Source organism: Drosophila suzukii, chromosome 3 (genome assembly GCF_043229965.1).
Source record: "Drosophila suzukii chromosome 3, CBGP_Dsuzu_IsoJpt1.0, whole genome shotgun sequence".
NCBI lineage: Eukaryota > Metazoa > Arthropoda > Insecta > Diptera > Drosophilidae > Drosophila > Drosophila suzukii.
In genome coordinates this window covers 14,474,056-14,501,045 of record NC_092082.1, presented here as the reverse complement: position 1 = coordinate 14,501,045, position 26,990 = coordinate 14,474,056, and the positions used below count along the sequence as shown (strand labels likewise).

Genomic DNA, 26,990 nt, shown 5'->3' with positions numbered 1-26,990 from the left:
TTCAGGAGGAGCCCATCTATATCGTACAGGAGTACATGTCCAAGGGCAGTCTGCTGGACTTTTTGCGCGAGGGCGATGGTCGCTACTTGCACTTTGAGGATCTCATCTACATAGCCACCCAGGTGGCCAGCGGCATGGAATATCTGGAGTCCAAGCAGCTAATCCATCGCGATCTGGCGGCCCGCAATGTGCTGATCGGGGAGAATAATGTGGCGAAGATTTGTGATTTTGGATTGGCGCGCGTTATCGCGGATGACGAATACTGCCCCAAGCAGGGATCACGGTTTCCGGTCAAGTGGACGGCGCCCGAGGCGATCATCTACGGCAAGTTCTCGATCAAGTCGGACGTGTGGTCCTATGGCATTCTGCTGATGGAGCTGTTCACGTACGGACAAGTTCCCTATCCGGGCATGCATAGTCGCGAGGTGATTGAGAACATCGAGCGCGGTTTCCGCATGCCGAAGCCGACCAATCACTACTTCCCGGACAACATCTATCAGCTGCTGCTCCAGTGCTGGGATGCTGTGCCCGAGAAGCGGCCGACGTTCGAGTTCTTGAACCACTACTTCGAGTCCTTCTCGGTCACGTCGGAGGTGCCGTATCGAGAGGTGCAAGACTAAACAGAGTCCAGCCTAATCACACACATCACCTACACCCTCTCACACGCATACACACACGTACGATATATATATAAATATAGTATATAAAGTTATACATATATTATACATTTATATGCATATTTACTATAATTCTTAAGACTTTTTAATGGCATAGTTGCATACCAACCAACCAACCAACACACATAAACTCTATATGTATGGTATATGTATGTGTTTAAGCGTATCCAAACAATTCAGAAACCAACTACAAACGAAAAAAACAAGAAACACAAAAAAATCAACAAAACAAACAAAAAAAACTTAAATCGGAAAAACAAAATTTTATATTTTACACGCAAAACTATTTTATAATTTATATACCTAACTGTATGTACTATGGAAATAGAAAGTATTTAACTAGTTTTTTAAGCTTACCCAGAAACAGAAAGGGGCCGAACAATGATACCAAGAAGAATCAAGAACCGAACACGAAAGAAATTGATGGCAACTCTATTGAATTTCTAATCGAATACAGCTACAATTTAACGCTACTTTAATCGGTGCTTAGGTTTTTTGTATAAACAATCCAGTCCAATCCAATCCAATCTACAACTAGAACTTTTTGATCTTAACCTCCCTCTGCTGAATAGTTTCTTCTGATACTTTCCACACACACACACGACTATCGACTAAGCCAAGTATTATTTGACTCAATCAATCCGTATCAAGAAATCGAACATTTACGTATTTCAAATTGTTGCTAATGAGAAACTCCAATGATGGCATTTACTTATAAGGTGGCGTCCACCCCTCGTCTCTACTTCCAAGTCAGAAATCTAGATGATCTATCACCCGAAACATGTTGCTTCTTCCTCGAGTAGTTGAGGCTAGGAAAATGAAAAGCGAAAATTGCATTTTGTACAAATCATTGAAGAGCAAAAAACAAAAAAAAAACGCATTTCACGTATTTCGTTGTTAGCAATTGAACCAATGAATGTTTATAGTACATTTAAGTTTATGCCAAAATTATTGTTTATTCTTTGTTCGTATACTTAAGCACAAGCAACACAATTGGGCACTGTCCATGTAGTCTAGATATATCTATTGATGTACAACCTGCAGCGTTGGCCCGCATTTAGTTCCTCTCCAGACCTGCTGTTCCTTGCGTGTGCAGCCCAAATCAATAGCCCGACTCAAGCCATACGGATAAACTGCTATCTCAAGGGTTTCAAATGCAAAATATCAGACGATAATGACTCTAACCTAACCGATCAATGTATCAACCAATCAACCACACAAGACACACAGTACACACACACACCTATCTTAGCTTCTAGATGACCGTCACGAACAGATCCAGATTTAAAACACATGAATCGAACATCGATTGAGGAGACTTTATTTAATTTATTTGATTTTTGTTATAGTTTTAGTTTGTCGTTCATCGATATAGTACATATAGCATATATTGTGTTGGCCATTGTGTGCACATTCTGTAGCATAAAACCAAAGTTTAGCATTTCGTATTGAGATATATGTATTTGTAAAGAAGATTTATACGGCAACTCAAAGCATTTCACACGTAAACACATACACAGATATCAGTTTATAGGATAACCAGGCTTAAAGACAAATGAGAAAAACAACCAATCATTGTATGAAATTGCATTCAACGTAATCACAACGGAATCACTGCAAATAATTAATTAAAATATTGTTATAACTCACAGGCAAAACTGAAATTGTTTAGCGTAGTTGATGAATTTTTGTATATAAACTTGACATAACGTGTAGAAATAAACGAGAAATTAAATTGAATGATAATACATACCGAAATAATATTGAATGATTTTGAGGCAGCTGAAAAACAACAGCCATTGGCGGCGCAAGCGGCATGCGAGGCATTAACCACAAGAATTAAAATTTCACAAATTTTTTATACAAACTGCGGCAATCAAATTGAAAGATTTACAAAATTTTTCAGCCTTTTGCCTGGGCAGGCGTGTTGCATGCGCTGACAGTGGTTGTTGGCTAATAACACTCGAACAGCGATGTCTGATGAAAAATTATAGATATAACAACCGAGAATTGTCATGTATTGCAGATAATGGTTTAATACGCAGATTCACGAAGCAAATATGAATGGAAACTGAATTTAGCTGATGTAAAATGATAGAAATGTGTCCGTTAAGTCGGTTAGGTGTGTAATGCATAATACAAATAATAATGATAATAACTAATAAAATTGAAAAATATGTAATAACTAAGGTGTGGTTGTTTTATTGGGGGTTATGAAAATGATGTAAAACTTGGAAAATCGTATCTCAGCTGTTTTCGTTCAGTAAACAATAATGGCTAAAAAACTTACCAGATTGCAAATCTCCTAGTTTGAATGATACTGAATAAAAGTCCAGCTTTGCTTTTTGTTTTTGCTCTTTTGGATACCAAAAAAGTTGAAGAAATTTTATTGTTCCTTTACACATATATCTAACCGTATATGAATAATGAAATCGTTTTCGTTTAAAAATTTTTCAAAGGCAAAATTGTACATAATATGTAATTCGTAATGTTTTATATGTATATATAATTAATTCAATAACTCTTTTTTGTAATCCATGAAGTGCGCTAAAAAGTAAACGTTTCTGTGTTGCAAATGCACTTTTATTTAGTTATTTTTTTTGCTCGACATTTACTACATTAGTTTTAGCCAATTTTCCATTTTAGTAGCCACTTGCTACTACGAGAGAGAGCTGACGTTCTTCCTTCCTGTGTTTGTGTTGTTGTGTGTGTTTGGTGTACATATATCTGATATAATATCCAATTTTAATTGGTAGTTCAATGGGGTAAAACCAGTTCTGCACGGCTTAATTGCTCTATTAGTTTATTGTATGTACAATAAATTCGTATTACTCTTATTTATTGTTTGGCATTCGTAATTTGGACCTACGAACGTTGCTGACTAGGAATTTGTTCTGTACTAGTGGGTTTAGCCATCATTATAAACCCACCATTATTGAACAAATCATCTAGGTTCCTGGATTAACTCCAGTTGAAACAGAATAACAGTTTTTGAAATTGTAGGAATGTGGGATGTACCATATGAGTACAACTGTTCATATTTAGAGTTATTAAAGTCCTATAAAGATTTAATTGGTTTGTGGACAACGTTTACTCTAGTTTATACGGGTATTCTGATCACGACTTATACGTAAATTGGCATAGCTAAGTATACAGCAATATATCGAGTCATCTGAAATCTCCATATTTAACAGGGCAAACATCTTACTGGTAAACATTTACAAAATGCCTTCGGCAACGGTTCTATGAGATATTTGTGTTCAATGCAGGCCCGCTTTCTTAATTTAGTCAACGCTGCATCTCCATAAATAAAGTACTTTTATAATAAACAAGGCGTTGCGATTTTAAAGTATAAGATAATATCTTCAGTTAACTTGTATTCAAGGAAACGGACCTTCGTTGAATAATGATTTAAAAAAAAGAATCTGTGGTTCACTCAGTTCTTGGTGTGAAAATACAAAACCAAACCAACTATTTTTGACTATTTCAAATTTCGTAATTCGAGACTTTCAAAACTAGTTGGTTTTAGAATTTTCACCTCAGCGACCATAGATTGGTGTCAAGTGGTGTCATTTTAATATTATATTTGAGGCATGTCTTTTATTTTTTATATAAACGTGGTGTCAATTCAATACTATATTTTAGGCATGATTTTTATTTTTTATATAAATATGGTGTCAATTCAATATTATATTTGAGGCATGCTTTTTATTTTTTATATAAATGTGTGGCAATCTTGAGTTGCACTGCTAGGTCCTACATTAAATATAAAGAATTGCATCCTCTGGTCGTAAAGCTACCAATATTAAACACTATTCTTCGCCTCGTATGAAACTATTCTAGGTTTGTATTTTCGTAACTATTTGACCTCAGATCCCTCCTAATTTTGTCTGGAAGGATCTGCTGCCGGCTAACGCATTCGAATCGCACTTATCGGTGTTATGAACTAAGTTTTTGATTCTCCTGAATCGTTGTTTCCGATGGTTTTTGTTTTTTTTATTGAGAATGCTCTGCACAAATATGTATTAGATTCCTAATCGAAGACTGCTTTTTTATTAACCCCAAAAAATCACATTTATCTAGGTTTCTTGATAAAAAATACCTATCCAAATTACATTCCCTAAAGCCAAATAACCCAAAAATGAGCATCTCGGGGGAGGGGGGATAGGGATTGAGATACACATTTTAAGTTGGACGTCTGAGCTACCTAGTTCTAGAAATTGTTATTGCATATTGGCGACTGGAAAACGACATCACGACATCAAAACGTTAACACGTTTCTCCTATCGATATGTGGATAAGAATTTGTAACAAGGAGGTGTAGATGTTCTGATATCTCTGAAGTGTGTTTAGTTGCAATCTTCAAGGTTATCCATAGCTTTTTTTTAGCTTTATGCAGGGCATTTTGGGGTCGACAAGGCCGAACCTTTTAATGATCTTAAGCTGATTTACATGGCTGATGAGATCTGCTGCCCCTGTTGATAGAGTTGATCCTGTTGCTGCGGTTGTTGTTGCTGCTGCTGCGGTTGTTGTTGCTGCTGCTGCGGTTGTTGCTGCTGCTGCTGCTGCTGCTGATATTGCTGCTGCGGTTGCTGTTGCTGCTGGTACTGCTGCTGCTGTTGTTGCGGCTGCATTTGCTGCTGCTGCGGTGCCAATTGCAACGGCGGCGGTGTATTGCCAATTGCTGCCGCGGCTTTTCGGGCATTTTGCTGCGTTGTGGCCTCGTTTGTCTTGAGGAAATACGTTATTAAATCGATGGGCAGCGGGAACACAATGGTCGAGTTCTTCTCCGCGGATATGGTGTTGAGTGTCTGCATTAAATTCAAAGCATAAATCGATAGTTAGTCTCCCGTAAATCCCTGATAACCCACCTGAAGGTATCGCAGTTGGAGTGCTGCCGGCGAATCGCCAATCACCTCCGATGCCTCGCGAAGTGCCCGCGACGCCTTCTGTTCTCCTTCGGCGGCGATGACTTTGGCGCGGGCTTCTCGGGCGGCTTCTGCCTCGGCGGCCATGGCACGTTGCAGTTGCACGGGCAGGCGCACGTCCTTGCTGCTCGGTCGATGGAGAAAATGAGATTAGCCGGCGTGACTTGCAGATGGCGGAAATACTCCTAACTCAAAGCTAAGACCATTTTGGACCACAAAGTTTCTGCACTCAGAAAAATCTTATAATCTTCGGATACAAATGTATGTTTTTCATCCATATAGTACCAATTTATATTTCTTCAAAGATAACCATTACATTTCCATATCTTATATTTCCCAGAAACAAAAAAACAATATAAAAAATTAAAAAAATATTTAAATGCGCCTTGTATAACCCCTAGATCCTTAAGTCGATTAACATTTTTATATTAGAGCAACTTGGCTTAATACAAAGGAACATTAAATTGATATATTTCTAAATGTAATAATAACTACCATAAGGCCTAGTATTCAACACACCAAAAAGTTGACCAAAACCAAAAACTTTTTGTATATAAAGTTTTTGCTTTTGGACGACTTTTTGTTGGCTAGAGTACAAAGCCTAAAAATAAAAAAATATAATAAAATGTTGAAATTTCTTTAGAATTTACCAACATTATTTTCTAGCTGCATAAACCCAACATAGCTTCAATTTTAAATCCAGCTTTGTGGGATTTTTTACTCAAGTGCATGTCTTCAGCATTTTCTGTATTAAATTGAAAGCTATCAACGGAAATGTGCCGAGCTGTATGCTAATGTGCCCCCTAGCGTAATGGGGCATCTTTAATTCAAACGCAGTCTTGGAAAACATTTTTTACGGCCAACCAACCGTGAAGTTTAATTTATCAAACAATATTTATAACGCCCTGTTTGTCTTAAATTTAAATCGAGTTATATAACTCATAAACACCACAATTTCTCGCATCATTTTATTGGCCATTTGAGGAAGTTATAAACCAGCTGATCAATTTTAAAACACAAAAAAGAAGAAGCGGGATACAATAATGAAAAATTCAACAACTGCCATAAAATGAAACCGTTTTCATGGCAAAACGGCCAAGTTTTTTCCTTGGGGAGAGCAGAAGTGGTTGTTTTTCTTTTTTTGGGGGAAAAAGGTAGGAGCCGCAGCATAACCACAACAACAATAATACTACCAACAACATTGCGTCAAGTTGTTGCAGCTGTTTTAACATGGCCAACACACCAGCAGCAGTGGCAGTAGCAGCAGGCTCCTGCAGGCCGTCATATTGTTGGCCATGTATGAGCATTTGACATGCCAACGTCACACACTTGGCACTGCGAAAAACTGAAGCTGACAAAGTAGCCAGCCACTTGCCCCCCGTGAGCGGCAAATAATAAATTATAACAACAGGGCCTCGGTGACAGCAGACAAAGGGCAGCCCGGCTACAGCTCCCACACTCATCCAGCGTTATTGTGATAAATGCCCGGAAAAATGGTAAGGCAAATAAAACAAATAACCAACAAACTCGAGTGCTGTGGCCTTGCCGGGGCTATGAGAATGTTTGTGTGGCTCAAACTATCCAATTTAAATGTTATATAAGCTGGGAATTACTGAAGGCTCTAGAGGCTTTAGTCATCAAAAATGGGGGGAGGATCCCAGGATTTCATAAAGTTATAGAAGAGGTTCTCGAGGGACATACTGGATTTGTCAAATGAAAACCTAATTATGTGAATACACATATTATTTCCAAAGAAATATCATTATACTACATATTCCTAAGGGCTAAAATAAAACGGTTTTTACAAACAAAATATTTATTGGAATAGCAATCGAAGGTATTATGCAGGATAAATTTAACTAACATTTTCTATTCAAAATCTCATTAACTGGATTTAATTGTTCCGTTATGGGGAAATCGTTGCAATAATAATTATATTCCCCTGGGTATGCAATTGTGTCACTGGAACAGGACTATTAAATGCAATTTGAGTATATACTAGAAATCGGATTTAACTGGGACAAAACGCTGACTTCCTATATACAAACTTGCCTGAACAGAGTTATAAAATTCGAAAGCACTTAAACTAATCCATTCCCTTTAAAGAAATCACCCCCAATGAGTGGCACTAAAAAGCAAAGCTCACAATGTCCTTTAGAGCATATCAACTTCGACTTGGAGGCGAGGTGAAACGTTTATAACATTACTTTTATAGCTTGACATAGAAACTTTTCCAGGTTGCCACTGCAAGTGCTGTGTGTGGGGGTAAAAAAGCTGTGCTACTTACATTTCAACACGTTCAACTTTGATGCCCCAGGCATCGGTGGCTTCGTCGAGTTGAACCTGTTTATGATTGGACGCCAGGTGGTTGAGGTGGTTGGTGGTTGGTATAGTCGGTTTAGTTTGGATGGTTGAGTTGGTTTGGTCGGTTGGAGGTGGATGAGCCGTGTGAGAAATAGCAGTAAAAATACATTAGTTTTTGTTTACACGCGTTTTTCAGGTCGTTAACAGTTTTGTTTCGGTTTTGCTTTTATTTCCCACCCCCTCCCCTTGGCTGGTGCATTTTCCCTCACATTGTTTGTGGGTCGTGCAGCATCCTTGAAATGGGAAAACTAAAAATGCAGCACTTGGCATCGTCGAGGGGAGTGAATGGAGGAGCCACAGAGCCATGGCAACTTGGCATTTTGCACATGTTCGCACATCGACGTGCAAGCAGCCAACGGCTGCCGCTGATGCTGATGCTCGAGATTTTCGCCTGATTTTGAACTATTTTTCATATGGCATGGAAAATAAATAAATAAAACGACCCGTTGCCAGGCTTGTACCATAGAATTTGGGTTAAGTTGGCAGCTGCTAAGATATGCGGCTCGTAACTTCATCGCCTCCTCCGTCCCCGTCGACTTTTCAATTTGCTAGCTATGAAAAAACGCTTTGGCTCCGAGATTATTTTCATGCCAGGCACGGAGGCCAGACAGACAGATTTCGCCTTTGGCAGATGTTAAATTTCGCAATTAATATTTCGCCGACGGAGTTTTACCGCAAAACTTTAAGGCTTATGCTGCATAATTAGGAGCAGAGACTTAAATGTCATCTGTCAGCAGACGGAACTGGCAAGTAGCTTAGCTGCCTAGCTGCATTTATTCTGCGTGGATTTTCCCGTTTCCTCAGTACACGCAAAGAAAGTTTTAGTATTTTAAATTGAGATAAACATGCATTTAAGTTCCTCTTACCAAACACTGTTAGCGAAAAGCCACATGGTAAAAGAAATGATTTTGAAGCCGTATTTAAATAATTGGCGCCCAACGTGGGACGGTGCTTCTAAACATCTTTGTTGGGGGAAATAGCGCTCAATGCAAGGAACTAATGGTATTTGTAAATGAGGTTCAATTTTTTGTAGCTATGAAATATACAATATACAATATACAACTTTATCTAATTACAAACAGTTAGTAGTTATTATGTTAATTGAAGATGTTTCTTCCTGATTAGTTTTGTTTTCTCTGTACATTTCTTTGTGCCGGTATACTAAGTAAATTAGGGGAAGCAGCCCGACGGAGTCGCTAGAGTCTTTAGAGAGGGAGAGAGAGCTTGTCGGCGGTCCGGGCCAACTGGCGACTGTCAACCGTTTTGAACTCACCTGCATTGTGCCGGAAATCGTCATACGCTCGCTGAGTATCTCATGCAAATGCCGAGTTCCCATTGTGTTTCGTAGAGTAGTCTGTGCCAGTAGCCTGGTCGAATGGTGAGCATTTTCCACGTTCGCGATAGAGACGGTTGCATTTGATACCCGATAGTAAACCACTGCATCCACCGAAACCGTAACGCTATCCTTTGTGAGAACCTACAAGATGCAGTGGGTATTTTTGGTTTGGGGACATTTGCTTTTTGCTTTCTCTATTGTTCCTGCTATTGTTGTAGTTGGTCTGTTAGTTATTTTTATTATTCGCTTGTTATTGTTGCCAACAAACACATTCACAGACTCTAAGAAATATATATGTGCGTATATACAGAAAGACGCGCTTTGAAAATCGCGATTCGTATACGAGTATATATACACATGTGGGTGGTATACACTATGGTGATAAGCTAAGCATTTTGTATCTGTATCTGTATCAGTGGCCGGCCAGTTGTGCTGTGCACTTTATGGCCCAGGGAAAGAGAAAGATAGAAAGAGTGGTATAATGCGAATGCACTTGACTTGAACGTCGCTGGCTTCTTTTGGCCTGGTGGGTCGCTTTCTCTAATAGAACTAAGTGCAGGGAGTGCAGAACTTTTGCCACAGACCACGGACAGACAATGCCAAAAGACACACAAATGCTCACGTTCTCGTACAAAGGCAGTGCTTTCATTTTGATTATTGCATCTGTGTCTGTGCATTTGAATTTGCATTTTTGCATTTGCTTTTTTTGCAGTTGAATGTGTATCTCTGTGTATCTCTGTGCATCCCAAAGTCCCAAAGTCTTTTCGCATTGTTTTGCATTCAGCGAACTTTATTCGGTGGCATTCGGTGGGTTATCCCAGCAATTTGCCGACACGAGTTTTATGTGCTCGAATGGGATTCGATCATCTGCGCAATAACGATACGTGGCTTACGGGGAGCAAACTCAAAACCCAAGAGCTTGGAGGTTACAGTGTATAAGTTATGGTACAGAGAGTGGGGAAGTTGAACAAATTATACAAGTACAAGTCGAAAAAGAAAAGAAACTGAAAGGCTAATCAAACTCAAGAACGAAAAGGCATTAAATTTGTTATAGAAAAGGTCTTACATTCTATACAAGGAGGAGAGATAGTGTGACAAGGGTTTTTGTTCGGGGGGAACAGAGAGATGTGACGGGGTCGTAGGCGGTTTATGTACACCGTGCTTGGATTATTCTATCTCGACCGCAAGTTTAGTGGTGTCAGCCTCGGTTCATGATGCCCAAATCGAATTCTTGAAATTTTTCCATTATTTTTCTTTTCTTTTCGGCCAAAGGCTTGGCTCACATAAGTTGGCTAAACTTATGCCCAACTATCTCCCCCCACAAAATGCACACACAAGTACATATAGCAGTGGTAAAAAGTTGCTCCCTCAACGACGGAACGCTTTACGTTTTATGACCTGCCCAAACATTGTTCGGCGTAGTCTAGACCGCTTTTTACGGCCTCTCTGCAAAAGCTGAAGCTGTGGTGTCAATGTTGTTTAGTGTCATCGTTTCCACTCGGCCAGTTTCGAGGGTTTTCCTTTTCCAGGCCCTGCCTTTTGTGGGCGAACTTTTGGGCAAAGCAAATCTCTAGTATTTTGCATGTGAATCAACTGAAATGTGAGCAGCAGAAACTGGAGAAGTTATAAGACGGGGGCGGAAATATTCCTGCAAATCCAGTTATGCATTTGAATTTGGCAAGATTTATTTTTGTTTGTTCCGGACGAATAAATGGCTTCCATTTTGAAAAGTTTAAAGCCTGGGTGGAGTAGTTTTGAATTAAAATCAAAACAAGTTTTTATGATTCCTAAATACGAATTTAAGCATATTTTATATTGAGGTAATAGAGAAGTTTTAAGACTGTGTTCTTGAGGCGTATACTTTATATTGCAGACATAAGCCATGTTTAATTTTCTCTTTCTGCAAGGCTGCTTTCATTTTATAGTAAGAATATAAATATCTTAAGCTAGCCAAGCTGCTATTAAATTTGCTTTTAAGCTGGTACAACAGTGCGTATGCTTAATTAAAAACACTATCCCCTAATCTTCGATTTTCATTTTACAAATGTGCTAGCAAACATTTTAGTGATTCACATACTTCAGTCGACTTTCATTACTACCAAATGCTGGCTTAAACAAATAATCCCCAAATTCAATTGGGCATTGTGTGCATTCAGCTCTATAGAAATATATCATGGGCCTTCTTCGCTCTGCATACCTTCGCATAATCATGCACGATTCACTTCATTATGAATGCCGTTCGAGCAACCAAAGCCTGCTGCCTGTCCATGGACAAAGCTCTAAATCAATTTGGCTCGAACAATGGCTTATTATTTCGAACAATGGTCGGGTGGCATAGTTAAAGGGGTGGCGATTGGGCGGTGGGTGGTGGGTTAGTGGGTTTGTGGGCTGTGACTGTGTTTTCAGGTGGAGTGATGCAGAGTGGTTGGGATATAAGTCGCTTGTTCATTGCATTTTATAGAACAGAATTGAATGAGCAAACGTTCAGGAGGAATCAATGATGAAACCATGGAAACAAGAGCAGAGTTATACAGAAGAGAGAAGGGGGTATCGGAATCGGAAGTGAATGAAATGAAAATTCCAAACGATAGTTTATACACTGTAACGCCTAAACTAATGAGTTTTCAATAAAAGTAATTAGGTTATTTATTACAATTTGCACAGTTTATGCTGGGAATTTTTGACAGCAATTGAATCGATTTTGTTTGGTTTTATATTTTGAATTTGCAATGGGACTCAACTGAAAATATCCTTTTGTATACTAACTAGTTATAGAGAGAGAGACAGAGAGAGCGACAGTTGGAAAGAGTCAGAGAGAGACTTGTACAGAAGTTCATTTCACTGGTATTTTTTTAGTATTTTGTTAGTATTTTCTTCTAGAGCTCCGAACTTTTTACTAAGTATCTTATAGTAAACTATAGCCTAGTCTATGGGGCAACTACTGATGCTGATGCTGTGATGCTGGGACTTGCTCTAGCTCTAGATCTTTCGCTTGCTTTTCATATACTATATAGCTACTATATGCTATCACAATTACAGTTACGATTCTAACGCGTTTTGGAGGGCGGGCGGCGCCTTTTGGCTTTTTTTTTTCTAATGCTCTGGCCTTTGGCTTTTGGCCTGCATGCGTGCAGGAGTTGAGTTACCACTTTTTAACAGCTTAAACCACGCAAAACACACATAGATGAACTCGACATTATATGTATATATGTATATTCGCTGTGCGGATATATATATAGCATATATACAATGTGTTCTTGCATTTTTATTGGGAGGGGTGCGTCCTTTCGCTTGTGCTCAAACAAATCAAATGGTAACGATTTAATTAGTTAGTTGTACAATACATAATTGTTGTTGTTCTTTTTGGACGGGGTACGGGTTTATCATTTTTTCTTGGGGATGGTGACTTTGTTAAAACTAAAAGCTGTTCGTGTGTATGGGCGAGCGTGTTAACTATATGGTATGATGATGTCTGTGTGTGCTTTGTGTGTGTGTATTATATCTTGTGTGGTTTACTTATAGTTCGATTTTTATTTTTTCAGTTTGTACCAACATTATAAACAATCTGTAGCTGGAGTTTGGTATTGTTTGTTTGTTTTAAGACAGTTAGAAAGCTTTTTAGAATAGACATTTATGAAAATATATATTTAGCATGCTCTCAAAAATTATTTGAACGCTTAACCGAACTGGGGAGAGTGGGGATTTTATCAAGTAAGTGCATTTCGATAGTAATTTTCTTTTTTGTGTGATTGTTTTGAGGGTTTTGCTTTGGTAGTTGGTTGGTATTTTTTTGTTTCCGGTTCTTATATATGGTTTTGCTAAACAAAACTTACATAGCTCATAAAACAAAATCAATATATATTAAGATATATAGAGACAGAGAGAGAGAGAGAGGTAGTTATATAGTTATATATAGAGCGTGGGTAAGATAGACAGTCAGATAGAGACAGAGACATATAGATAGTTTAGACAGAGAGAAATAGAGAGACAGTGAAAGATCGGTTTGGTTTGTGGCTGCTTAGCAGGAGAGTGAGCAAGACAGATGTAGTACACAGAGAGAGAGGTATAGATAGACAGATTATAATATTTTGTTGGGTGGGAGGGTGTGCAATTAACAGTGTTTCTGTTTGGTTTTAATGGGGTTCCACTTGCATTTTAAGCTACGCAAGACCTAAAGTTTTTTGTTTTTTTGTTTTACTGTGTTCTGGTGTCGCTGTCTTTGTGTGGGTGGGTGGTCTTGGGATTTGAGTTTGTGTGAGAGTGCTGCACCCTGTGTTCAGTGAACAAACATTTGACATTCATTTCTTCATCAACTTTTCTTTTTGGACAGACAGAGATAGAGACAGACAGTGAGTGACAAACAGAGAGATAGAGGCAGAGATAGAGGTGGAGAGAGAGATAGAGATAGAGGGGTTATGTGTGCGTGTGAGAGAGATAGCCAATGCGTAATGCGTACAGTTCTTTTGTGGTTTTGCCCCGCCCCCGCCCACCAATTCGTTTTGCATATGCATATGTGGTGCTCGGCTGAACACAGAGAGCGAGACAGATAGATAGAGAGAGATAGAATTTTCAGTTGATATGCATTCTGGCACTATTGCTTTGATATTTTTTGTTTTTTTTTTGGTTTTTGTAAATTTTTGTTGGGTTTTTTTTTCATTCCTAATTGCAGGAGACAATCAGAGCTTTAACTATGCAAATTGTAATAACTTGAAGTTGAATGTTCAAAAGACATCAAAAACTAAATACGTTTACGATAACGATTACGATACGATTCAAAATGAAAAAAAAAAACTGAAAAACGAAAGTGAAACGAAACGATGCGCAAAAATCGCATTTCGTATGCACTTAAAGGGGAGATTTTCGGGTGAATGTGTATGTAAATCTGGGCTTGTATGTGTCTTCTGGTGTTTGTGAATAATAACAACGTCAACGAGATGGCTTTTGGGGATTTTTTCCGTTTTTTTCTCATATTTTTTTTTTATCCTTGCTGCAGTGGCCTTCATGCGATTTACACAAAAAAACCGAATAAACTCAAATGGAACACGAGAATGCTGGCGGATATGCAAAAAACGAAGGAAAAATAATAAAAAAAATCGGGGGTTATTTTTGGCTTTGGTGTTTGAGTTTCTGTATATGAGTGTGAGTTTGCTCCACGTGACGTCAGCAAGATGTTGAAAAAGCCAGCGGATTGAAATCGAACCAGTTACCATTATTTCTATCTTAAATTTCACTTTAGCCTCGAATTTTTTCACTTCTCCATATTTCATTTAAGTCTGCCAAGCGAACAATGAAATATGCACAGGTAAAAATGAGAAATGTGTGTGGGTTTTTTTTTGGGTTGGCTGGGGGTTGATTGCGATAAAGGATCAAGTAAGCGAACTAAAGGATGAAAAATTCCCAAAATAAATGGAGCGCGTATCTCGATGAGACTCCAGTTTATCAGTGTGTGTGTGTGTGTGTGAGGGCAAGGTGGGTTTTCCTCTGTGTATGTGTGAGTTGTGGCTGTGTGGTTGAGTGCACACCAATGGCAATAATAATAAAAATTCTGCAACATTGTTCAACTTCAATACGACAACAAGTACCATACAAAGTATTTAAAATATATATTTATATATATGTATATATAGAATACAACAAGTCTACCAACAACAACAACAACAACGAGACAGAGTAGAGAGAGCAATGTGTTGGTGTGAACGAGTGTGTGTGTGTGCGGTTGCGTTGTGGGTGTTAGAACCACTTTTCCATTTTTTTTTTCATATAAAAACAAAATGGTCTGCAGCCACTCGAAATGGTAGGAAAAAGATTTAAATAAACTATAAATGTGGCCAACAAAAATGGTTTTCTTTCACTTTGCTGTTGATGATGCTGTTTTTTTTTTGTATTTTAGTGGTTAGAAAGAGGGTTACTTAGCTGGTTGGGAAGTGGAGATAGATACGTTAATAGATACAGATAGACATATAGATATATAGTTATAGTTATAGAGTGAAAATAGAGAGAGAGGTACAACTGGAAGAGAGGCTGCAGTGGGAAGAAATCGGAACCGAAAAGAAATGGAACAAGAAAGTAGAAACCAAAAGTAAACACCGTGACATGCGACGACAGCAAGAACGAGGGGGAAAAAAGTCAAAGAAACGTAGAAACAGAAAGACAACGTTGCGTATGCGTAATTCACGCTCCAGTTGCGCGTCCTGTATCCTTGTGTCTGCATCTGTATGTGTATTTTTGTGTGTGAGTGTGTATCTGGGTGTTTGTGTGGCTTTCAGTGTCCATGTGTGCGGGTGTCCTGTCAGCAGAATCCACACAACAACTCAGATTCCGGCTGCTGTTCAGCCAAGCTTCTCTTGCGGATTCCGCCAACAGGGCCAAAATCTGTATCTTTGTATCTGGGCGTTTGTATATATGTATGTATGTATCCTTTACTTTTGGTCAGAACACAAAACGAGAAAATGCAACCAAAGTGTATATATATGTATAACTCTTGTTAACAAACGTGTCGGCTGGAATAACTTGTGGCAAAAGCTAAAAGTTTAATTGGTTTCTGCTTTACTTGGCATCGTTTTTAGGTTGTCATGTGTGTGTGTGTGTGTGTGTTTGTTGGGTGTGGGTTGGAGGGGGGGACTTTTTGAAGTACATAAACTAAAAAGATTTCCACTTCTGGTTAATAACAACAACAACAACAACATCGAAGAAGGCAGCTTATGTGAAGCTGCCACTGCAGGTTTGTAACTGCTTTGTGTTTTTTTTTTTAATTTTTTTTCTGTGTTACCATCCGGAAAATGTTACCGGAACTTACCTCCTGCGGTGGCACGTCGTAGGTGCGGGTACGCAAGTCCACGCGGGCATAGGAGTCGATGCAGGGCAGGATGAAGAAGATACCTGTAATTATGGTCGAGATGCTTTAAACGCTCGTTACGGGATACGAAGAAACTGCACTGGCTTACAGGGATTCTAAAATCCTGGTAAAAAAAATTTGTTGGTTGCTTAGGATGATTTTTCCTTATCTTCTATAGAAAACTTGAATGCTATGATTAAATTGTGTAAATCGTTTAAGCTCTTTTTCTTCAGTCGGATCACTCTTGAAACTGTTTTTTCTTATCTTCTTTTATCTCTAAGATTACGAACAGCTAATATTTCTTCAGACAAATAGGAAAAAAATATCACAACCTTTTTAGGAAGTATTAAACCAATATGAAAAGTGGTTTTGACATTATAAACATGTCATAATGAGGGGTAAGGAACTTACATTTTTGATAGTAGGTTGAAGTCACTATTTACTAATTACTTTTTACTATTTATTTAGTTACTATTCTTCTAAAATGAATTAGTCTTATTAGCAAAATGTCCTTGCAAAATGAGTTAAACAAAAAAACACTTTCTTTTCACTGCTGGCTGGGAAATTCTTCAAAAATGATGCAAACTAGTGTCAAGACTGTGGGAGAACTTCGCCTCGATTTGCCTAATCTCTTCCTACCTCGAAATGGGAGCACAAAAGCAGAGCACACGGACAGAGACAGAGAAAGAGAAAGAGAAAGAGAGAGGGACGGAGAAAGGGACAGCGATGGGGGCCCGGCCCCAGAGTCGCTAATTTGGAGCAAGTGCAGCAATTAACACAAATTCTTGTCGCCAGCGAGCGGCACTAAAATTTGCATAGAATCGTTACCCCATCTCACCTGCACCGGCACCTGTTACCCCGTTATGCACCTGTGAAACTGCACCACTGAGTACTCACCTGGGCCCTTGGCACCGCCCTGCATGAGGCGACCCAAACGGAAGATAACCGCGCGCTCGTACTCCTGCACCACCTGCAAAATGTGGCACGTGAGTGAGATGTTCTTGAAATGAAATTGAAACTTGAGCAAATGCAAGGGGAGCAACTTAGGAGCACACCACAAACTAGCCCAATCCCAAGTTTCAGTAATGATATAATACATTTTTAATAATATCTATATTTATAGAGTAGCTTTAAGAAATAATATTCATCATAATCATGTGGTTTTAAATACGTAAAAAAACTGCTAATCAGCTTATAGGCTTAACTTGACATATTTAATTTCCATATGCAAAAAATATGCTAATCCATAAGAGGCTTAACATTAAACAAAAAATCCACTTAATCCTCTTAAGGTAAAAAAAGGGATAAAGAAACTAGGTCATGGTTTTGAAAGAGATTTCTGTAGGCAAATGTATATATTAATAATTTTACTAGCCCTTAATGATTTTAATAATTTTATATTTAAAGACATCATATCTTGGCAAGTACCCTTTAAGTCATTCCAAAGTATGTTGATAGTATATTCTCTTTTTGAAACCCTTATAGCAAACTTTGATTTAATAACTTACGAAATAAAAATTACTAAGCAAAAATTTAGCTGATTAAATCTTTTTTTTTATGGTTAAGGTTATGAATTTTCTTTCCACTTTTAAGTTTATAACTCTTAAGTAATGTTAGATTATGACTTAAAGTTAAAAGAAAATCTTGTTTATAATAACTTTATTTTTCATAAAGCAGGAGTTCTTTCTGAAAGAGATGGCTTCCAATCAAATATTCATAAATCATGCATTTAGAAGACCACAAAAAAATATACATTTTTGAGTGCATTACGTACCTTGAAGCAGACGAAGAGACTGAAGGGTAGCGTCATTATCACAAGAGCCACGGAGAGAAATATTAGCAATTTGCCGCATGTTGATGCCTTATCGCTGATTTCCTCGTCCGCTGCGAGAGAACGTGGCGAGAAAACGAGAAATTTTCTTATAAATACATGTAACGTTGCAAGATGGAATCAAGTGCTCAAAGCAAATGCTGCAAATTAAGGCTTAAGCTATAAATTCGTTTTGTATTTTCCTCAGCTTTTCTTGGGCTCCACTCTGCTGAGAAAGGAGCCCAAGACTGTTACATGATAAATGCGCTGGGGCATCAGGAAAAAATAAGAAGAAAAAAGATGTCTTAAACGAAAGACCTCCGCATGGCGCATACAAATATCGCAGACAGAATGTCGGAATGAAAAAATATGCTGAGCGAAAAAAAGGGCATTCTTCGTTATGGAGTACTCATATTACTTAAAGTTTAGCCAAAAATTGAAGTTGTGCGAGATTTCGTTGGTATTTTTGGTTGGGAGGGGGGCAACAAGTCGCCCATTTTGCTTATTGATACTTGAGACGCGCCATAATTTCGATGGGGCCCTCGTCGCCTCGTAAAAGTCAAAATGTTGTTCCCTTGGGGAAACTCGGGAGATATCTGTAGCATACTTAGGTGCGCACACCGAAAAAAAAGGAAGGCGGAGACGGAAATCGAAATACAAGCAAACAAGGAGTGTGCATACATTAAAAGGAAATTTCTCAGTAAATACTCATAGATAGTAGTCATTAGTTAGTTTAGATAGTTAGATAGAGTTAGAGGTACACATAGAAAGTAGAGTATAGTTTTGTAACAGGTTAAAAAGTAGCTTTGTGTGTGTCTCGTGTGTTTCTGTTTGATTTTGGCTGTAGGATGTGGGGATCTTTTTCTGTTTTTTCATTTCTTTTCTTGGGCATTGTCCAAATTGGTGCGACTTACAATAGAGAAATCCATGTGAATGTTTTGCTTGTGTATCTGCAAGAATACGATAAATCGAACAACAAGAGAAATTAATCGGGGGGAAATGCTTTTCGGCTTGATCAGCAACTAGCCAATTGGTGTGTTTTTTGGGATCTGGTTTTTAGTATTTCCGTGTTTTTGAGTGCTCTGCGATCCTGGGGTGGGATCTACTTAGCTGCTCCATGCCATGCAGTTTTCAGGGTTTCTTTTTGTGGGTTAAATAGCATGCTCAAAACGAACTACGAAAAACTGAAGAGCCAACCACTACGAACTCAAGAAAAATCATAAATTATTCATGCCACACACATTTAAATGCTGTTTACGCGCTGCTGTTGCAGTTTGTTTGCCATCTGGTTTTTGGTTTTTCTGGTTTTCTGGCTACCAGCTACCAGTTACCAGTTTTACAGTTTTCAAGCTGCTGGCAATTAGCGGCACGGCACAGTTTGCATTTCAGTTTCAATTACAGTTCATTGAAAAGTTGCCACAATGCCAACACCCAGCAACGGCGACGTCAGCAAAGTGTTTTTAACGAGCTCTCACCCACTCACTTTTAGAAATACACACCCGAACACACTCTCACTCACTCACACACACAGACAGAACATGAAAAGCGACACTGGAAAATGGAAAACTTTGATGGGCGAATCCTAGAGCCTGGCTAAGCCAACAAGCTGCCAAACATTCAAACTCCTGGCGCACCGCAGCAAACTTTTATTGAAATTGATTTCAGAATAATTGCGATTTGAATGTGCCTGGCAACGAAGGCGCCGGCAATCCGAGAGTTTTGCGCCGAGATGAAAGGCTTTCTGGATTTGTGTGTAACGCCCCCGGCTGGTGACCGCAGACCTAATAGATTTATGGCTAAATTGCTTCTATGAAAATGATAAAAAGATGGCGGAAGAGTCGGAAAAAATGTAGCTACTGAAATTGTAATTAGGTGAGGGGGGAACTTCTGGCCTTAATTGCATCACCTGAAGCTAGGTTTTAAGTGGGTTTAGTTGAATTGGCATACAGTTATTTATATTATTTATCGCAAGAAATTTAAAAAGCTATTTAATATTTAAAAACTACGTTTTTGGTTAGGGTTTATAACTGTTTTTACGTTTCAGAAGAAACACTTTTACCTTTGGATTTACTTTATTTATATTTATTTTTAAGCTAAATGAACTAAAGGTAAGCAAATGTTTTTATAAGTTGGTCTATCGATACTTTGTCAAATCGGTTTTACTAAGTTTTGGGTTTAAAAATATATATTTATCATAATTTGAGCACTATTTTAAAAATCTACTAAGCAAAGTGGCTTACACAAACCACATTACAAAAACTCACTAAAAAATTTAGGTCATGATTTTAGTACTATTTTTTGGAAAAATAATAGAAAGGTGTAGATACTTTCTCCCATATTTCCCATGCTTTTCTACACAGATACACAAAATATATCTATGCCATTTTGACAGCAGAGTCTCATCAAGAGTTTTCAAAAAGCTCTAAATCAACAGAACTTAATTAGCCATTTAGATGAGAAACAAAGCTAATTAATTTCAGACTGCTGGCAGTTTTAATAAATAACCCATAAAATGCTATGTGTCAGGGAACTGCTATCTGAAAAAGATATGATCGCTGAAAATTATTTTCAGCCTGACTCTGGTAAATAGCACTTATTTGGCCTCATTTTTGGCCTGGGGTTATTTAGTTTCTGTTATTCCATTTGTGTTGACCCCAACACACAGAAAAAACAGAACGAAAAGAGCTGAATTTACCTTAATGTACAATCTCGGAGAACAATGTGTGGTCATAATTTTTTAATGACCAGCCAACGGCTGTCCAGCTGCCCGCTGAATCCACTCAGCCACTCACCCACTCACCCACTGAACCCACCACCCACTCGACCCACTCAACCCTCTCAACCCGCTCCGCCCACCGCTCCCACGCCCCTCGCACCACATCAACGCATACGTCAGAGCGCCAGCCCCTGGCAAAAAGCTTTGCTCGGGAAATAGGTCAGCTTGATGTTGCTGCTGTTGCTGTTGGTGTTGCTGTCGCTGCTGCTGCTGCTGATGATGTTGCTGCTGCTGGTGGTGTTGCTGCTGCTGCTGTGCTGTGGTGTTGGTCCTTCGTCCTGGTACAGCAAGTTAAAGCAATTTCTGATTGAATTTTGAATGGGAAATGCGAGAGCGAAAAGACTGAAGACTGAACGCTTTTCAGGGCCTAATGAAGCGATTAGCATGCATATGAAATGGCTTCGAGGTATACAGTATATATATGTATAGAAGAACACATATAGACATTTATGTACAGTGTACACCTAACCTGATTAATCACAGTTATACACAACATTCGGTCGGTAGAAGGAGAAAAAATACGTATTATACAAAGAAACCGAATTTGTGAAATTGTGATTTTTGTGGCGTCTCTAATCAAATTTTGATGTGGTGGTGGGTCATTTTGGAGACCGGACAAGCAACAAGTTCAGCCAAGCCAGCCTACAGTGCACACTCTCTACAAGAGCCACCAGCGACATGAGCTCACCTCTTCGCGCCTCGGCTCGATGGATGGCCTGCTGCTGTTGCGATTGCTGCATGAGGGCATGATGACTGTGCGGCAATTGCTGCTGCTGCTGTTGCTGCTGCTGCATCTGCTGCTGTGGTGGTTGCTGCATCATCTGCTGCTGCTGCTGCTGCGGCTGTTGGTGGTGCTCGCGTTCCCTCAACTGTGGTTGCTGCAACTGCGTCAGTGGTTGCTGCTGCTGCTGTTGTTGCTGCTGCGGCTGCGGCTGCTGCTGTTGGTGCAGTTGAATGGAGGCATTCACTGGCAGTGGTGACGAGGCCACATTGTTGGTCTGATGGTGGTGCAGATGGTGGTCCCTCTCCCTGTCCCTGTCCCGTTCTTCCGGCTGCGTGCTCGTCGGCGCCGGTGGTGCAAATGTGCTGGTGCTGGCTGCTAGGCGACCTGGCTGATGGTGGTGCGACTGCTGCTGCTGGCGGTGCAGCTGGTGGTCCCGATGCTCCATGTCCATCATCGAATCGGGCATCAAGCCGCGCTCGCAAAACGACGCCAGTGCGGCGGCTGTTTCTGGCTGCTCCGGGTCAATCTTGCTACTTGGTCTCAGTCCTGCATCATGCACTATCTCGGTTCTTTTCCCTTTTCTTCAAGACACACACACACACATATACACACTGTCACTACCACGGGTTCACACACACACACTAGGCTGAGCTAGTTTTCCCAGCTCTGTGTCCATTTCCCTTCGGTGGTTCGGGCCTCGGGTTCGGCCTCTCCTGGCGCCTGGCTCCTGGCTTTTCCGCTTTTCCTTTGCTGCTTTGCTGCCACTGCTGCTGATGTTACTGCTGCCTCGCTCGGAATCCAACTGAAAGTGCGCCAGCAGCCAGCATCCTTTTATATATCCCCAAAACCAAAGCTCTCTCTAGCTCTCGACTTTGTTATCAGCCAGCCAAAAACCAGGATCGAAGAGCTTTCGCCGCTCTCCCAGCTGCAGGTTGCAGGTGCAGCATCGTTCAACTTTCACCTTTCCCAGCTTGCACTGACCTTGCGCACTCCCCGAAACATTGGTCCCGTTTGAAACTTCAGGAACGAAGCTTTCTCCGCTCGCCAAGCTTTTGCGTTGGTCCTGCCTGGGGAAATCGTTGCCAGGGGCAAATGCGCAACAGAGATGGAGAGATGCTTGTATTTAGAACCTCCTCATAGATAGAGAGAGTGTACTAAAACGGAAATTTCCCCTCCGCACATACCGAACTCGTGTGTGTACAGGTGACAAACCTAATTTATGACACCTTCGAGAAGAAACCACCTGCCTGCTCCACCTATCGCAGCATCCATTCTAGTCAGACAAGAGTGTTCCCGTGCTCTGTGTTTGTTAACTGGCATGGAATGATATGTATGAGCACCAGCCCCGGTGTTACATCCCCACAACCCCATCCCAACCATCCCCTGCACATCATCATCCTGGCCAGAAAAACACATCCTGACACTGCCTGCCACGCTTGACTGCGAATTTCTAATGAACCCACCTCCGATTCCGAAGCCAAAGCCTGTCGAACTGTCGAATATTTTAGGTCACCTGCAGCTCCTGAGCTTTGCTTTGAGCTGTCAATTATCGTTTACGCTTCATTAAGCGCCAAAAGGGGGTGCCGGGGGGCGGGGCTTGGCGGAAACTGCACTGGGAGAAATTGTCAATCAAAATGTTTAACTATGATGCATTCCTCCGCTGAGATACATCACCCATCCATCTATTAAACTAATTTGCATCCCATGATCAAAGTCCGGATTTTGTACTGTGAGTCAATTTAGAAATCGACAGCAGTACAAAAAAATCTTTTTAAGCGTTATTAACCAAACCCTTAAAGGTAAACCACCAACCTTAAATTCTTAAAATCAATAGCTATTAAATTATTTTTAGATGACATACACAGTTCACTAAACTATATATAAGAACAATAGGGAATTTCAATACTTTAGTTCCGTAATAAATACAGGAAGTATTATATCAAATATTTTTAAATAATATACACAGTTCACTACATTTTATAAAGGACAATAGGAAATTTCAGTTGTTCATTCCTTAAAAAATACAAGACTATTTTATGCGATATTGTACAACTGACGTAGCCTTATAAACCAGAACATTAGGTATTTATTATTAATTTACAAACCCAGTACGTTTCTGAAGCACCCCTAGTTATCATATTTTTCTCCCTGTGTACAATAAAAATATAATCGTGTACCTACTCCCTGAAGTACAGGGGCATCCGATACACCGTGTCAACTGTCGCACAACAGTGCGTATGAGTGTCATTATGTCTGACATTCATTCACAGCACTCCACAAAGGAGCTCCACTCCACTCTGAAGCAGGGCAGTTAATTAATCTCGGGTTCTTGATTAATGTGCAGATTGATTTGGGTATTGCCACACATATTCCCTTTCGCAGACAAATGGGGCACTCGAGTCCTAGACTAGGTGCTTTATTATGGGGCAATCAGAGTGGCCCGGGACCCGGTGACTTGACTCATGTGCCAAACGTGCACACATTTAGCACCAGATTCTAATCACGGAAAGGCAAGGGAATGCCCAACGTGTTCTGGCCATCCATTAAAGGTTAAATTTGGTGTTTGGAGCTATTAGCCATCGATTTTTAAAGGCCAGAGAATTTGTGTTCCTAGCGAACTTTGTCGTTTTCATGCTTGTATTTTTAGAAAAATACATATTTGTTTGTTTATTAAAATAAATATTAAATTGTATTATAAAAAATAAAATTCTATAAAATTTCCTTTATTTAACTACCACTATTTTGGTGATTTCTTTCAAGGCAAGCTCGAAACTAGTTTTCCATTCGATTTGCATTTTCTATTAAACAGAATGCCTTCATTTCGCAGGCAAGATAAAAGCAACTGCATGGAAAATTGAGCGGAAATAAAGTTGAGGTTTCAAACAGAATTTCGCAGTAGAGGATTACCAAACCGCTGTCTCCAATTCCGAACCGAATACTTTCCTTTTCCGAAAGAGAATTTCATAGCAGGGCCAACGACAGGAAAAGACGAGAAAAGACCTCTTAACCACAACCGGATGGCAGTTAAGTGAGTCCCGCCCCTGGCTTTTATTTTCCCATACGCAGTTTTTATAGACAAACATAAAAACGAAGGCGGACTATTTTTGCCTATCGAAAGACAAAGCTGCCAAAGCCATAAACACGATTTGCTTTTGCTAAAGAGGGGACCAAAGGATTGCCGAGCGGTTTTCCTGTCAGGATTGCGAAATGAGAACTGAAAACTGAGACTGAGAATGATGTCACACACATGGACTATCCCAAAAAAAACGAGACATGAGTTCACTAAGCAAGTAGATAGAAATGTGGGTGGAAGTCGGAACAGTTTTTCAACTATGTTGCAAAGCCAAATGGATTTTGACTTAATTTTTTCAGTCTTAAGCTCGCACTTTAATTAAAACTGAAAGTTTGAAAGAAAATCAGCTTTCTTGCCTTGTTTTTAAACATTCAAGATTCGCTTGTAAGAATTTATAAACATAATACAAATATTTCATGTTTAAGAAACATTTCCTTTAAATCATATTATATTCCAAAGAAAAACAAAAAAAATTTTGAATTAAAATCTTTCGCTGGATAACATGATTCGTGATCTTTGTTTCAAGATCTTAAGATCCTCAAGAGATTTGTTTAGGTGTAGGAAATTTTTAAACTTTAGTTTGCCAGCCAGAAAATTCTCATTAAATTAAACAACTTTAGCTAGATAGCCTTACATCCCAAGATTTTGTATCTTTATTTTAAGATCTTAAGATCCTTAAGATGTATTTTTAGGTGTAGGAAATTTCGGTGCAGGTCGAGGACTTTGAACCGAAAGTCCTGCGGCGCTCCGTGGGCGAAATTAGCCAGGCAAATATGTCGCACTTAACTGCTAACGGAAGTGTAGCAGCACGTCCAAAAAGCAGAGGTCGGTGGGTTAGGTGGGTGGTTTGGTGGGTTGGGTTGGTTGGGTGGTGCGATATACGAGATGCGAGCAGCCCAAACAATGGTCTGTGCAATTGTCGAGGCCCAAGGCGAGGGGTCAGGCGAAGGAGATAACTGTCCCTATCTTTTCCAGTTCCCCTCTCAATTGTCGACGTTTGCGCTTTTCCGGCGGCGGGAAAACCGTAGAGAGAGGGGGGGAAGTGGTGTGTGTACGAGGATGTGACACAAATGCGTCGAATTATTGTCATATGAGGTCACTGTCCCTGTCGCGCAGTGAAAGTTTTCCGAGACACTCGGGCAAACAAACACATTCAAGCCTTGTTTGTTTGCCCCGTTTGCCGCCTATTCACCACTCGTCTCCTCTCTTCTCTATTACGATTATAAGTACCAGAGTTAAGCAAAGTTTGCTCGAACATGGCCAGAAGTACTACTCGTACTGCGATGTAACTACCATGTATCTGGGGCTTGTTGCAAAATTCTAAAGGAGCCTGTTGAAAGGCAAGGGGATATGTAGGTTGTGCGTTTGTTTTACCATCTCCAACTCGAGTCCCTACTGGAAATCAATTCGGGGAGAATTACGGAAGCTGGGGGACCCGTATATTCGTTAGTATTATGGCTGAAGCCACTGCTCCTTTCGCACTCATAAAATATGAATAGACGGGGTCGGAATTTATTCGACGCGGCCACAGTGAGTCGAATGAAATATGCCAGTTCAGTTTATGGAACTGATTGGGCAACGAGCAGGGAGCCTTCCTCAACGTTTCTCGTTAAAGTTGCGGCACTGTGAAAGGGCAATTTTTGCTGGAGAAACTTTAAATGGTGGCAGATACTTTTGTATCTTCCTGTGTGCAGTGAAAAATAAAGGAGTTTCACGCTGTTAATTAAATATGGATGCATACTGAATTAATCTCTGTCACAAAACGCGGAAAGCGGGTTTCAGGAAGCCATATTTTAACGATATGTCATCAGGGCATTTTTAAATCGAGTTCGTGAAAGGTCATCTTGATGTAATATAGATATCGTAAGGAAAACTGGAGTACTCATTAAGAAGTTTTGCATTTTTAATTACCTTATGTGTATATGAAATGTGTTATAGGATATTTAAATGTCTCTCAAAGCGATTTGCATCTATCAATGTGACAATTAAAATGAAATAACTGCAATTACTTTAAGTGATGTCATTATTAAGGCGACTATAGAATTTATTTAGCTTGGATTTGTATGCTGCTCTTTTATAATTTATAATTAACTAACTAACTGAATATTTCAATTTAACTTTTATTTGTCATTAAAATATTATACTATTATTATTTTCATCAGTCCAATTTTATACCTTTTAACATTTAGATCGTTTTGTTTTGATACTTTACCCCTTTCTTGATTTTTTTCAGTGCTTGTGATTGTGATTGCGGTGCACTTTAAGCCATCCAATCAATGGCGTTCATTAGAAGGAATATTCATCTTTGGCATGCGACTTGCTAAGTAGACCGACTGTCAGGCAGGACTATCACCCAATCAATAATTCATAACCACACATTGACGACGCGTTCGCCGGGCAATAAAATGAAAAGCGAAATGAAAAACTGGCCAAGCAAATGCTTGCCAATAATTCAACGTTGGTTCAG

General features: G+C 39.6%; 3 protein-coding genes across 14 annotated transcripts in view; 2 read left to right on the top strand and 1 right to left on the bottom strand.

Annotated features, from left to right (window-relative positions):
- Positions 1-2,426, top strand: part of Src64B (Tyrosine-protein kinase Src64B) — a 36,842-nt gene extending 34,416 nt beyond the window's left edge. For all 3 annotated transcript variants that reach the window (XM_017069277.4, XM_017069278.4, XM_036814994.3), the window contains one exon: positions 6-2,426. In XM_017069277.4, the coding sequence (XP_016924766.1) occupies positions 6-620 (615 nt within the window). In that variant the 3' untranslated portion in view covers positions 621-2,426. The remainder of the gene's footprint in view (positions 1-5) is intronic.
- Positions 2,427-3,268: 842 nt separating this feature from the next.
- The window catches only part of LOC108005825 (band 7 protein CG42540), a 46,078-nt gene continuing 22,356 nt past the window's right edge, over positions 3,269-26,990 (bottom strand). For 4 of the 10 annotated variants that reach the window (XM_036815001.3, XM_065864799.2, XM_036814998.3 and 1 more), the window contains 8 exons: positions 18,865-18,900; positions 17,915-18,024; positions 17,038-17,110; positions 16,102-16,184; positions 9,243-9,446; positions 7,893-7,948; positions 5,549-5,729; positions 3,269-5,488 (listed from right to left, as the gene is read on the bottom strand). In XM_036815001.3, coding sequence (XP_036670896.3) covers positions 5,126-5,488; positions 5,549-5,729; positions 7,893-7,948; positions 9,243-9,446; positions 16,102-16,184; positions 17,038-17,110; positions 17,915-18,024; positions 18,865-18,900 — 1,106 coding nt within the window. In that variant the 3' untranslated portion in view covers positions 3,269-5,125. Of the gene's footprint in view, positions 5,489-5,548; positions 5,730-7,892; positions 7,949-9,242; positions 9,447-16,101; positions 16,185-17,037; positions 17,111-17,914; positions 18,025-18,864; positions 18,901-21,414; positions 22,335-26,990 lie in introns of those variants that run through there. The other 6 variants (XM_065864800.2, XM_036815004.3, XM_036815002.3 and 3 more) reach the window with 3 other exon arrangements.
- The window catches only part of NT1 (Neurotrophin 1), a 128,497-nt gene continuing 123,905 nt past the window's right edge, over positions 22,399-26,990 (top strand). Inside the window, exon 1 of the mRNA XM_017070174.4 lies at positions 22,399-22,402. The gene's annotated coding sequence lies outside the window, so the exon portion shown is untranslated. The remainder of the gene's footprint in view (positions 22,403-26,990) is intronic.